Source organism: Pelmatolapia mariae, linkage group LG12 (assembly GCF_036321145.2).
Source record: "Pelmatolapia mariae isolate MD_Pm_ZW linkage group LG12, Pm_UMD_F_2, whole genome shotgun sequence".
NCBI classification, from domain to species: Eukaryota; Metazoa; Chordata; class Actinopteri; order Cichliformes; family Cichlidae; genus Pelmatolapia; species Pelmatolapia mariae.
The window spans coordinates 37,661,277-37,674,357 of NC_086237.1; the positions used below are offsets into that span (position 1 = coordinate 37,661,277).

The 13,081-nt window shown below is 38.2% G+C and overlaps 1 protein-coding gene across 1 annotated transcript; it reads left to right on the forward strand.

Moving 5' to 3' along the window:
* Window positions 1-559: 559 nt before the first annotated feature.
* Window positions 560-12,903, forward strand: LOC134639239 (GRAM domain-containing protein 2B). The gene is made up of 14 exons (XM_063490353.1): window positions 560-651; window positions 1,391-1,513; window positions 3,159-3,246; window positions 4,717-4,786; window positions 5,060-5,163; window positions 6,182-6,277; window positions 6,393-6,464; window positions 6,718-6,807; window positions 8,297-8,399; window positions 8,815-8,952; window positions 10,393-10,468; window positions 10,689-10,793; window positions 11,183-11,267; window positions 12,808-12,903. The coding sequence occupies exons 1-14, from the start codon at window positions 560-562 to the stop codon at window positions 12,847-12,849; spliced, it is 1,284 nt and encodes a 427-aa protein (XP_063346423.1). The 3' UTR covers window positions 12,850-12,903.
* The last annotated feature ends 178 nt before the right edge of the window (window positions 12,904-13,081 follow it).

Here is a 13,081-nt window from a genome sequence, read left to right on the forward strand (position 1 = left end):
GGACATTTTCTGAGATAAAAATGGGATTAGAAATGGGGGTCCATTTTTTGCAAGCCAATCCAGCTTTTTCTTAAATCTTTAAGGGGCTTCTCCGTGCAGCATTCTAATTCCCCACTGGAAAACAAACATACACATTTCAACATGAAGAAAGTCGGCAGGGATACGGGGATACAACAAGCTGAAATCATTTCCCCTCAGCAAAGGGAACCAGATCAGATTTCACCCTGTTTAGACAGAAGTGGAAGGTAGAAGTATTGTTCCTGTGTAAACAAAACTAGATTGATTATGAGACCATTTTAAGTTTAGGAACACAAACAAAGACGAGTAAAATGTCACTGATCAAAGGTTCAAATGCTCACTATCTCGAACACACACAAACACACACGTCACCCTTTTGTGATCTGGTTGGCTGTGACATGTGAAACCGAGGGGCCCAAAGGACACTCCCACAGACGGGCAAGCAGGTAGGTGTAGGGAGCAGCGGATCAGGCTGCAGTTCTCACGGCAGCAGTCAGGACGTCTAGCTGAGCGTTTGCTTGGATAATATCTGCTGAGCATAATGACAGAACAGTGTGGGAACCAGCAGACGTCGCAGGAGGATGCCAGGAAATGTAGCAGAGGAGCTGCAAAGCATGAAGAAAGGGATTCTCAGTGAGTCTGTGGCTGTAACAACAAAAACATCTCTAGAGTACAAAAGGCAGTGTCACACAGATATTTGTGTTAGCTGTTTTGGTTGCATTATTAAAAGTTATAGCAGTACTCATATCTTTTTGAATAGCAGAACAATCACTCAGATTATTGACTGATTAACTGACAGATCTTCTTGGCTTGTCAGCTTTTGGAATTGCATGAATTAAAATGATTCAGTCGTGAATTTACCACATGGTGAATATGGAGTCTTTAGGTCCCCAGGAGACTTGGATATTCATCACACAACCTTCACTGCAAAGAAAAAAAATGCATAATGGGAAATGAGGGATGCACATTTTATGAAGGTTGACTTTTATTCATAATTAGCTGTCTGGATTCTTTATGTTTACTCACCAAACTGTTGGATTCATGATTGACTGGCACCATGGTGGATTTCTTGACTTGTAAAAATTCTGCTTTATCTATTAATCACTTGGAAATTTTCACCTTGAGCAATATCTAAGGTGTTATCTATTGTTTTGCAATGTCACAACAGAAAGTTGGGAAACTTGGCTGTTGCATTGCAGCTGGACAAGAAAGCAAGATGTGCTATTGCAGGATTTTCCTTACATAAAACTCCAGAGAGTTACAAAACAAAACAAAAAAAGAAAGAAAAAAATCTTTGCAGGTTGTGTTGATTCCCACTTTTCTTGGACAGTATGATTTTGGGTTTTATTTCACTTTTTCCTTTCGTGTGTAGTTCAGATACAGAGGCTGTGGCAGAGGAGCAGCAAAGATTTAGCAGGATGTGCAGTGAACCACTGCAGGCTGCTGATCAGGAGCAACAGGAGCTAACAGGGAGGAGAAAGCCAGTGTTAGTCAGGTAAGTTACAAACGTTTTTCTCTGGTTTTTGTCCATAAATATCTTTGTATTGTTTAGATTGTTGCATACGAATTTCAGACGTCACTCTAGGTCCAAATATGCCCAGTTATGAATATAGGTTTACCTTGAAATTTTAGCTTGCCCTTTGGTCACCAGAGGTTCAAAGTCTGTAAGGTTCAAACAACTACAGTACAAATAGTTACCCACTTCCAAGGTTTGGTTAAATAACCTTGTGACAAGCCATAATACGACTAAAGGTACATTATGGTATAATATTTGCTCCTGTTGGTCTTATTCTTTAACTGGGATTCACCAGAAAACAACACATTTTCCATTCTTGACCTCTGCAATGCTGTTATATCTCAGTCCACTGCTTGTTCTCTCCTGAGAAGCAATTCCAAGACACTTTCTATCCTCTGAGTGTAAAAGGGACTTTTGCTGATGAGAGTAAATTCTATATCTTGTGTGATGTTTTCTATAAAGCTTTTCTTTTCTTTTCTTTTCTTTTCTTTTCTTTTCTTTTCTTTTCTTTTCTTTTCTTTTCTTTTGGACAAACACTGATGTATCGTAATCCTTGTGGTGTGTTAACTTTGGTGTTTATAATCCAGCTGATCAAGAAAATAGTAGATTTCTCACTCTGGATCGGGAGGAACTTGCTGCCCCATTCGGGGAGTTTAATTATTCTGGCTCTAATACAAGAGTGATGGGACAGCAGAGCGTCAGCTGGTGGATGTTGCTGCGTATACAGCAATGCAGGCGTTGTACCAGATCATTGTGGTGATGAGTCAGTTAAGTGTGAAAATTAAGGTTTTGCCTTACCAGTCATTTCATGTTACAACCTTCACGAATGATCATGACTTCTGGGTAATGACTGAATAAATGATACGACTGAAATAAGTTGGTGTGGCGGTGGACCCAGAACGATAATCTAATTTGTCCTGAGAGCTTCTCGGGATCCCACAGGAGGAAGTGGAAAATGTTGCTGGAGACGAGACCATTTGGAATATCCTGTTAAACGTGCTGCAACCACAACAAGAAAATGTACTGATGGATTGATGAATGATCAGTTTTCCACAAAGTGTTGTTTGACTTCATGCTCAGCACCCACAGAAACCTTTAATCTCACTATGATCTGACTTTGAGAAGGTTCCTCATTGTTCAGAATAATAATCTGACCTTTGACTCTCTCCCACTATCTTAGGCAGCAATATTCCCTAACCTCAAAATGTGTAACAGTGGAACAATGACTGCAGGTTGATGTTTTGAACCATTTGAACAAATTGACTTCTGAATTGTGTTTTTTTGAAAGCATAAATTCAAAGAAAATCCAATTTTTTGAACGAAGGAGTCATATGATGGTGCTAATCTGCCCCAGCTTTAATTATAATGCTGTCCTAGAAAAAGAGCATAATATTAATCATTTCAACTTCATATTTTGGTTAGAAAATTTTTTCTCCAGCCTCAAATTATTTTAATATTTCCTGGTTTTCATAAAAGTATGATGTCAGGAATCGACAGCAGGCTGCTGTAGTTCTTAAATACACTGAAATTAGATTACCAAAGGTTGCTGACTTCTGTTTATCTTCTGTCTTATTGGCTATGTAATATGTTAAATCCTCTCTCTGAAATTTCTCTCTGTCCTCAGGTCAAAGACCTTCGACCATTCTCTCCTGACTCAGGTTCAGACAGACCCAGACTCCAAGATCGAGAGGAAGAAGTCTCACTACAGCCAGGTGAGAGGTCATTAAGTAAACTCTGATACATATTTTATTACACCTATAAATGTTACATGTAGGCTATTCTCGGTCACTTGGTTTCTAAATGAGTAATATCAGATAAAATTTCTGCTGAGTGGCTTTTTTCCAAGCAAACTTATTATCTTAGAAATGTATCAGGTTATAAACAGTTTGTGGGTCAGGCCTCCTTCTGGTTGGTGCTTCCTTTACTTCATGACACCAACATTAACACATCCAGTGTTCTGACATGGCACCGCAAACCAATGTGAGGAATGAAAGTTTAAATGACATCCCTAAATTGCTGCTTTAAATTTTGTTCACAAAGACAATGGGTAATAATAATAATAATAATAATAATAATAATAATAATAATAAAGATACTGCCTGGCTATATCTGGTACTTTTTAGGCATTTGAAAGTCAATTAAGAATTCAAAAATTATTTTTCTAATCAGTTTTCACAAAGAGGTTTTTGTACACTTTCAAATGAAAGAATTTAAAACTTTAAAATAACTTTTTCTAATAAATTGTTAGTAAATAGATTAACTGGCTAATGAATTGTTAGCTATAGCTTATTCAAAGCTAACAGTGGAATTATAGTGATGTTTAAAGATACTAAATTTGTATATTTAAAAATGATTTTATATTTTTAGCTATGCTTTCATGTCCAAAATATCTGCATATTACATTGAAGAGCTAGAACAAGAATAAACATTCGTGTAATGCTACATGATGGTGCAGTGAGTCAATGTGACCTTTATTTAACCAGGCAAAACATTAAGAGCACTTTTTTTTTTACAGCGCAAAAGACAAAACTTCTTAAGGGCACGAGTGTTAAATCAACACCGTCACATGTCCAGGGGTAAAATATTGCTCCCTAGAGGTGAACATTTTAGCTCGAGATTAATTACAAAAAATATCTTTATACTTTGTAAATGGTTGAAAATGCCTAAGCCAGTCGGTTTGGTTTAACTTAATACCACAGTCATTTGGTTAAGTTTGCCTGACTTGGTCTAAAAATGCATTTCTCTGAAATGTCCTTTGCAATTCTCTTGCAAAAATGTCTTATAAATTCTAAACTGTAACTGGTATCCACATGATTTAAACGCCATGAGTGCCTGCACACGTACAAGCTTATTTTGGTGTTTGAGGAACTAGAGCTTTTTCTCTGTCTAACAACATATAGATATACACTGCTGCAAAACAACAATCCCATAAATAAATAAATGCTCTGTAGTTCTCCTGAACCACCCAAAGAAAGTTAGCTCTGTTTCAGAACTTTACTTTGAGAGTACCGTGAGTTTTACAAGCCACATTTATTTATTACTTTTCTCTGATAAGAATTCATCCAAATGTCAGCCTTAGCTTTAACTGATGTTGGTGTGTGTGTGTGTGTGTGTGTGTGTGTGTGTGTGTGTGTGTGTGTGTGTGTGTGTGTGTGTGTGTGTGTGTGTGTGTTGTATTTCAGCTTTCGAAGACCAACTGCCAGTACCATAAAATATTTAAGGAGATCAGCAAAGAAGAACAGCTCAGACAGAGTAAGTCTTTAATGATCACAGCTATCCACTCCACCTTAAATACTGAATGAAGGATTAGGTCATAGTTGAACATTTGATACCAGAGCCTCTTGTTAACCACCTGATAATAATAGAATCCCTATGATAGAACTACAGTGTAAATTCAAAGTCCAATAATAACTTTATCAAACTCTTTTGTTCAATACAAACACTGAACTGGTCTTTTCTTGTTTTTTTCCTCACAAACATCTAAAAATAATGTGTTTTTTTTAATGTGCTTTACTTGTTTGTCAGGTTACACCTGTGCTCTTCAGAAAGACATCCTCTACCAAGGACGCATGTTTGTCTCCGACCACTGGATCTGCTTCCACTCCAAGGTGTTTGGAAAAGATACCAAGGTATGCATTGATGTCTGTTTTGTATCAGCCCACAGGAAAGGCTGAGAATCTGAAAGAGATCGTCGGAGGAGAATCCACAGATGTTTTCAGTGGTGTTTCTCGGTTCCACGCGAGTGTCAGAGTCTTTGTTGTGTTGATGCTGTTTAATGTGGCGAACACAGTGAGGTGCCAGCAGCAGCAGCCGTTTGATTTGATGAGATATGTCGGTTTAAATTATTTAACAGTTACCTGGAGAAGTTTCACAGAAAACAGCAAACAGTCAGTTTTATCCGTTACACAACACTTGAGAACACAACCAAGAAGAACTCAGTGATGTAAAATAAGATTTTTAAACTCAATTTGATTTTTATCAACACAATTTAATAGAATAATAAGTGTGTCGTTGTTTTGGCAGCACAATCATGGAGCTTTGCTTCATGAGTAAAGGACGTTTGAGCACTTTTGAGAGCCTTTGCTTTTTCACTTTTACTTCAGTAAAGACGTTTTGCAGGAGTATTTTTTTTTTAAATATCTGGACTTCCACTTAAGTAAAGGATGTCTGTACTTTTGCCACGTCTTGATCCAAGCAATGCCTCTGCAATAAAAAAAGATTGTTTTTCCTCCATGAAGGGACATGCTAAGTGGATAGGTGATATTGTGCGGGCATTGTAGCGCATTATTCTTTATTTTGAAAGCCAGCTGTGTTTACACACACGCAGCCTGCAGGTACAGTCTGCAGAGGGACTAATATTTTGCTGCATGCATGAACACATGCAGATGACACCTTGCTGCTGTGTGGTCACGACTGGATTGTTTTACATCTGTTACTGTATGGGAAACATCTGGAACTATCAGTCTAGGCTGAGAAATTGCAGTTAATGTGTATAGATGGTGATAATTAAAGCTGACGGAGGTCAGTGAACAGCTCGTCTCTGCTTCTGATCCGTGCTGTCGTACAGTGAAGCCGGCCTACAGGTGCGTGAATCTTTTTCTCTGGTTTCAAAGCTGGTAAGAAGGATCGAACTGTTCTGTGTCCCAGATCGCCATCCCAGTGGTGTCCATCAAAAACATCAAGAAGACCAAAACTGCCATCCTGTTGCCAAACGCTCTGGTGATCGCCACCACAAATGACAGGGTGAGAGAAATCTCGCTGCTTCTCACCACGATTTGATGAATTAAGAAAAAAACAGTATTTTTGCACATGTGGAAAAGTATTCCAAAAGACATTTTTTCTATTTCTGGTGTTGCAGTACGTGTTTGTGTCCTTCCTGTCCAGAGACAACACCTACAAGTTTTTGATGTCGATCTGTCCTCATCTGGAGGTAGGAAAGGCTTTTTATTTAGATCCACACAGACCTGTTATGCTTTCCTTGTTTTCTGTCATGCATGTACTGCTCATGACCAACAGGTAGACATGTGAGCCGAAAACTCAGGCTTTAAACTAAACACTCAGTTTCAGATAATTTTCTTTTTTACTCTTGCGCCTTCTTATGTTATTTATTTTAAATAAGTTTGAAGACTTGAGGATCATTTAAACACATGATGTTTGGTTATGTATTACATGAATACAAATAGGGGAAGAGTCCATGCAGCAGCCCCATTCCCTCCTCAGCTGAAAACAGCTTTAGAAGTCGGAGGTCACCGCTATCGCCTCGCTTTCCTCTGGTGGGTCAAACACAGCAAAACCACAAACACAAACAGCCGAATGCCAAAACGCATGATGCCATAAAGTATCCTGATACAACGGATACTGTTTTTATCCTGCCTACATATAATAAAAGATATAAGAATAAGAAAGCATCATGCTTTTGGGTCCATCCTCGCACTTGTCTCTCTGGTCTCTTTTCTGACAGAAGGATATTTTAACACATCAAACTTGAGGTGAAATAAAACCAATAACCTCGAGAGCTGGAGCTGGAATGTGGAAACTAAGCATTTCGACCTATGGGGACAGAAGCTGTTCAGAAAAAAAAGACTCCCTGCATGAGAGCCGGAGCCAGTTGGCAAATCGTTTAGTAACATTTTGCACATGTTACAACTGGATATTTGTTGCACGTTGTGTTTATGCATTCAACAAAGCTGTGTCCAAGAGAAAAGGCTGTCCTGTGAGACACTTCCTGATGTCAGCATCAATCACCCCAGGTCCTTGTGGCTAAAGCTTTATGTATTTATTTATTTTTGGCCACTTTATCCCCAAACAGGATCTTTGAAATGTTACTTTTCCCATTTTAATTCATTTTGTGTTTTCTCTGACCCCAAAAGTCTTTATCTCTAAAAGTGATGCTTTTAGAGTGCCTGTGCAATTTAATACAACTGCATAAACTCCACAAAGCAAATGTGTTTTAATATAATCATTTACTTTTAATGTTGAGGTGAATTATTGTAGTTTTATCATTTTTAATTACTTTTGACTCTAAATATGTTTGTGTTTTTGCTTCAAGTTCAGTTTATTTTCAGTTAATTTCCCAAGTGTGTTGGCTCCTTTCATTTTACTTATTATTGTTTGAAAGTCTTGAGTTACAGTTTAGTTTTTATTAGTTTAGCTGTTGGATTTGGACTTTTTAAATATTATATTACATGGGATATTTGCCAAGGGATACATTTTGGAAGTTAAGGTAAAAGATAAAATTAGCTGACACAGCCAAGCCGACGTCCAGTTTCTGCAGCAACATCAGCAATAAGAACATCAGCAATAAGAACATCAGCAACTGGATGTTAGATTTTAGACTTGATTTTAGTTTTTAACATATAAAATATTGTTTCAGATAGTTTGAGGGTTTTTTAGAAGTCTTTTTCACAAATAATGACAATTTACAACCTTCATAAAAGCATAACTACAACAGAAATTGTATTCAGCTGAATTAAACTGCAGCTTTCTAAAAGCATTATGTTCTCATGTAACTAAAGTGAATTGTCATTTCCCATTTCCACCCTGGAATCTTGGGTTCAACCATTTTTTTAAAATGTTTATTATTATTATTATTCACTTTTGTTTTTGTTTGCTCCAATTAAAATATCATTTGTAGGAAAATGTGAAGTTTTTTTCAGTACAGATACGATCGATATGATAGATATGCTCATGTTTGAATGAGAGGGTGAAGCAGCTGCTAGTGCCTGCTAGTTATAATCTCTCTGTGTCTGTGAATTTCTGCAGAGTGAATTCAGCGACCTGGATGGAGCGATGAGACAAAGGAGGCAGGAGATGGAGGAGAGCAGCAGCTCTGACTCTCAGGTTCCAGACTATGAGAAGATAGAAGGTACTGCATCGCTGTCCAACTGACCAACTAAGCAGTCGCATGCATCGTCACACGTATCGTCTGTGGCTGTCAACGTTTTTACTCACAAAACCTGAACCACTTTTGCACTTCAGTAGCAGAATCTGACTTGTGCTACTTAGTGCTGCTATAATTTTCCTTCTTTACTCTTTATTTTTTGTTGACTTTTAACCCCCCCCCCCCCCCCACACACACACACACACACACACACACACACACACACTTACACAGCTGTGACGAAGTTGAAAATGAGCAGCTTGTAGTGCAGGGCTTATTCAAACATACTCAGTGTGTCTTTCTCAAGAGGACTTAATCGGGATTACAAACCTGCCCCAAGTCATAACAGGCCCTGGGTTTCCAGTTTTAAATGCTTTGCTTGCCTTTTTTGCTTCTATAGAGTTCGCCGTTCCTCCATTCCTGGATATGCTGAAGCGCACAGACAGTGCATCATCTCCAGACCACCAGCACAAAGTGAAGAACCCACATCTGAACCAGCAGGGTCCAGACAACAAGCAGCACTCCAAGCACCACCGAGGTAGGATGAGTCTTTAATCAGGGTCGTGTTAGTTTAAACATCAAGACTTTTATTTAAACCACTGGCACTGAACCTCTCATGGGACTATGAATTTATAATTTTATTATTTTAGTCCCTACATTTTATTTCTCTTTTTGGTCAAATTCATCATGGCATAGGCTCAAGTTTAGCTGACTCAGCTCCTTCTGTTTGGACTTATTTCTGTTGACATTGCTGCCTGCACTGTCCTGTACTGCTGCTCTCCCCACCTCTATCTTTACAGCCAAATATAAACTGCCGCTAACTTTGTAACAGTAAAATAAAAAATCGCTTTTAGAAGCGGTAAAATGAAAATGTCCTCAGCTGTACTCAGGATTAAGGAGTCAGTCTGAGAACACCAAAATTCAACAACATTTAACTCTAAAAGCCACGAGAGGTGAGCTGAGGTGCAAAGAAGTACCGATTGTGATCTCATATGTGTCGTGTATGCAAACTGACCCGCGGGGATTTCCCAGAACACAAACTTGTCAAATATAAATAAATGTAGTCCTGAATGATCTATATTTATCACTGAAAAAAAAATACTCTGATGTTTTTGTCAAATAATAATATTATCATGTACCAACAGTAAACTTTATTTTTTTATTTGTTATTAACAGCGTCTGTATTGGTCATAATTTTGCACATTTGCAGAGGAGATTTGGCAAAATGGGCTGCACGAAACTAATTTTAAACATTTGTTTCTAAATAAAGAAATACGTCACCTGGATAAATATTTTTTCTAAATGCATTATATATCTTCTTCCCAGAATCCCTTACAGCTGCCCAAATTTCCTGCATATTTGTCTTCCATCCATTCGCTTCAACTTATCCTTTTCAGGGTCACGGGGGACACTGGAGCCTATCCCAGCTGTCTAGGGACAAGAGGCAGGGTACACCCTGGACAGGTCGCCAGTCTGTCGCAGGGCTAACACATAGACAGAGACAACCATTCACACTCACATTCACACCTATGGGCAATTTAGAGTTTTCAATTAACCTTTTGGACTGTGGGAAGAAGCTGGAGGACCCGGGGAGAACCCATGCAAACACAGGGAGAACATGCAAACTCCACACAGAAAGACCCTGGCCTGATGGTGGAATTGAACTCAGGACTTTCTTGCTGTGAGGCAACAGTGCTAACCATCGTGTCACCGTGCTGCTTCTTCCATATTAATGAAAAATACGCCCATATGATCCATTCTTCCATCTGCTCTCTTCTGCTTATCCAACCATAACTCTTTAGCTCCACTTCTTTTCTTGCTTGTATTTATAATGACTCCTTTTCATATTGATTTCTATGAGTTGATGAAGCAGTCTATTTCAACCTTTTTAGTGCAGTGCTGCTCTCACATGCGTAGGGCATTTTACTTTGTGTATTTTTGTCGTAAACAAAGACATATTTGTTTGATCTTTCTTCAGGCTCGGATGTGGTGATTGACAGCAGGTGTCTGAAGCCAGTTTCTCTCAACACTCTGCTGATAGTCTACATGTTCCTGTAAGTTTGCTGCCTTTGATTCATTCATTCATGTCTTCACTAAAGGATTCTTCTGTCACTCGTCCTAATTGGAAATTACGCTGATCACTTATATGATTTGCGGATTTATCCCATCCATTCATTGGATGCACATTAATTTCAGTTTATCATTATATTTTCATTGGTAGCGCATTTTAGCCTCATTTTGCTCATCTTCTCTTTTACCTGTGTTTTTGCTCAGAGTGTGCACCCTGGTCTTGTCTTCGTGTTACCTGGCGTTTAAGATCATCTCACTGGAGCAGAGACTGACAACGCTCGGCGCTGTGGCCGAGTTCACACACCCGGAGTGAGTCGTCGAACTGTCTGAGACTCTGACAAGCTCTAGAAAACTTAGATAAAGAAGCTTGAAAAACTGAGAAATTAGACATGGAAATGATAACCGGATGAAAGAGAAACAAAAACTGCAAAAGTGTCACGATGAATTTTATTCACATCCTCACAAAACAAATTTAAAAATAGCCCAAATAATGAAGCTAATGATCCAAACTGAACAGGCAAGCGAGTGGATTCACAGACATGAAATGGTTTTCTTATTTCGTCTCAAGGACTATAGTACAATATCTGCAAGATTTACTTTTCTCTGATTTATTCATATTAGATTTTTGCTGATAGATCTGACCCTTGTGAAGATTTTAAATCATTTTCATGGTGATTATTTTTGTGTTTTATTCCCAGAAACAATTTTCTGAGTGGGTCCGCTGATGTAGGCACAAATCTTTTATCTGAACTGCTAACCATCAACCTGATGAAGCTGGAGAAGGTTGGTCTGTCTTTGTTTTTTCAGATCAAGTGTTGATAGATACAGCCTCTAGATATGCTATAATCCCCATTGATAATTTAATAATTAAATTATTAGACCATATTCTTACTCAACTAGAGTAGCTTTGCGTGATTCACAGTTTTAGAAATAATCCCTCTTTATGTTATACTGGGTGCAACCCCGAAGTTAATCCTCTGTCTGAAAGTTGCTGTTTTAGCTCCATCTCTTTAAATTAAATGCAGAGATGGCGATGTTAGGGAAATATCCACTTTTTAGTAACCTGCAGATCCAAGAATAGGTAAAACTGTTCAAATCTGAGCAGTTAGAGGTCTGATGCCTGAGTTACTCACTTTGGGATTACACAGATCTCATTATTTGACGTTTGGGCCATGTCTACAAGTGTATACACTTCACAAAAAATAAGGAAAAACATAACAGGTCACCTTTAAAAATTGCATGAATGTGTTGTCAGGAGTTTCTTTTGTGAGCCTCTGAAAGCACACAGCAGGAAGGCTTCAGCAGTTTCCAAAGAGCAAAGTGTAATTGGATGCCTGTTGCCATTGATCAAACATTTATAGTCAGTGATCAGTTCAGAGCATCATTTGTAAGAAGAGCTCCATCAGTCTACACTCCATTTATATTTCAGGCTGACATTCGTCTCCTTATAAACAAAAAGCAGCAGCTGACAGCCGCCTCAGTGTTTTAGACAGAAAATAAAGACAATTTTCATCAGCAAGAAGGTGGGAAAGACTCAGCTGTGTCAGACTGTAGAGGATGGTCCATCTTGATCCTGAGTGAACATTAAATGACACTGGAACTTGACTGGAAATATTTATTTCACATTAAACCCGCTACTGAAAGAGATGATTTGAATTTAAATTGCTAAGAAGGGAGAAACTATCCACAGCTGCCAATAAGAGTTAGGCCTGTAAACATGTTTACTTCTGTTCAAAAGAAATAAACATCAGTCTTCATGTTTGGAAGAACTGCAGTTTTCTGCACTTCCATATTGGCTTCATGGAAATCTGCTAATTGCACTACTTTGTTAAATAAGCATTATTTAACTTCACGTGTTTTACTCAAATCAAGTGGTCGTCAAAAGTAGTGAAAACTCATGAATGTTGTCGTGATGGATACCTCCATCTTTTATATACAGTCTATGGTTTCCATGTGTCTGCAGTGGTCTAGTTGATCTCTCTGCAGACTGACTGCACAGCAATTATGCCAGCTTCACATGTGCCAGAATAGTAAACTTGTCAGTGATGTTTGTACTGTTCTCCATATCTTCTGTGTTATAACAGATATTCATGTAGACATGACCCTAACTGCTGTTTCACCTGCTTCAAGTCTGAGTCTCTAGCTTTCAACAGGGACAAGGAAATGACCTTAACAACAAGATAAACAGGAGCAGGCTTCATTTTGAAATCTACACTTACTAACCAAGAGAAACACTTGCAATATCATCAGATACGTTTATCTGCAGTCGAGTTTTCTGCCAATACAGTTTACAGTTAAGCAAAAGCAAACTTTGTTCTTTCAGGTGCAGAAGAACCTGCAAAGACTGCTGGAGGAAGCTGCCTGAAAGTACAGGAAACCAGTATAAGCACAGTGAAAGTCATGTATATTATTTTTGTAAATATAGTGTAAATATGTATGTTTGTTATAAAAAAAAAAATAACACTGCTGGAATGTATTCTGCCCTATGAAGCCAAAATACAGTAACTACTGTATATATTTGGTCAAATATACCCAACGTCTGGGTTTATATTTGTTACTTACTTACTTTTGTATTATTTCAAGACTTTTTGTGCTTC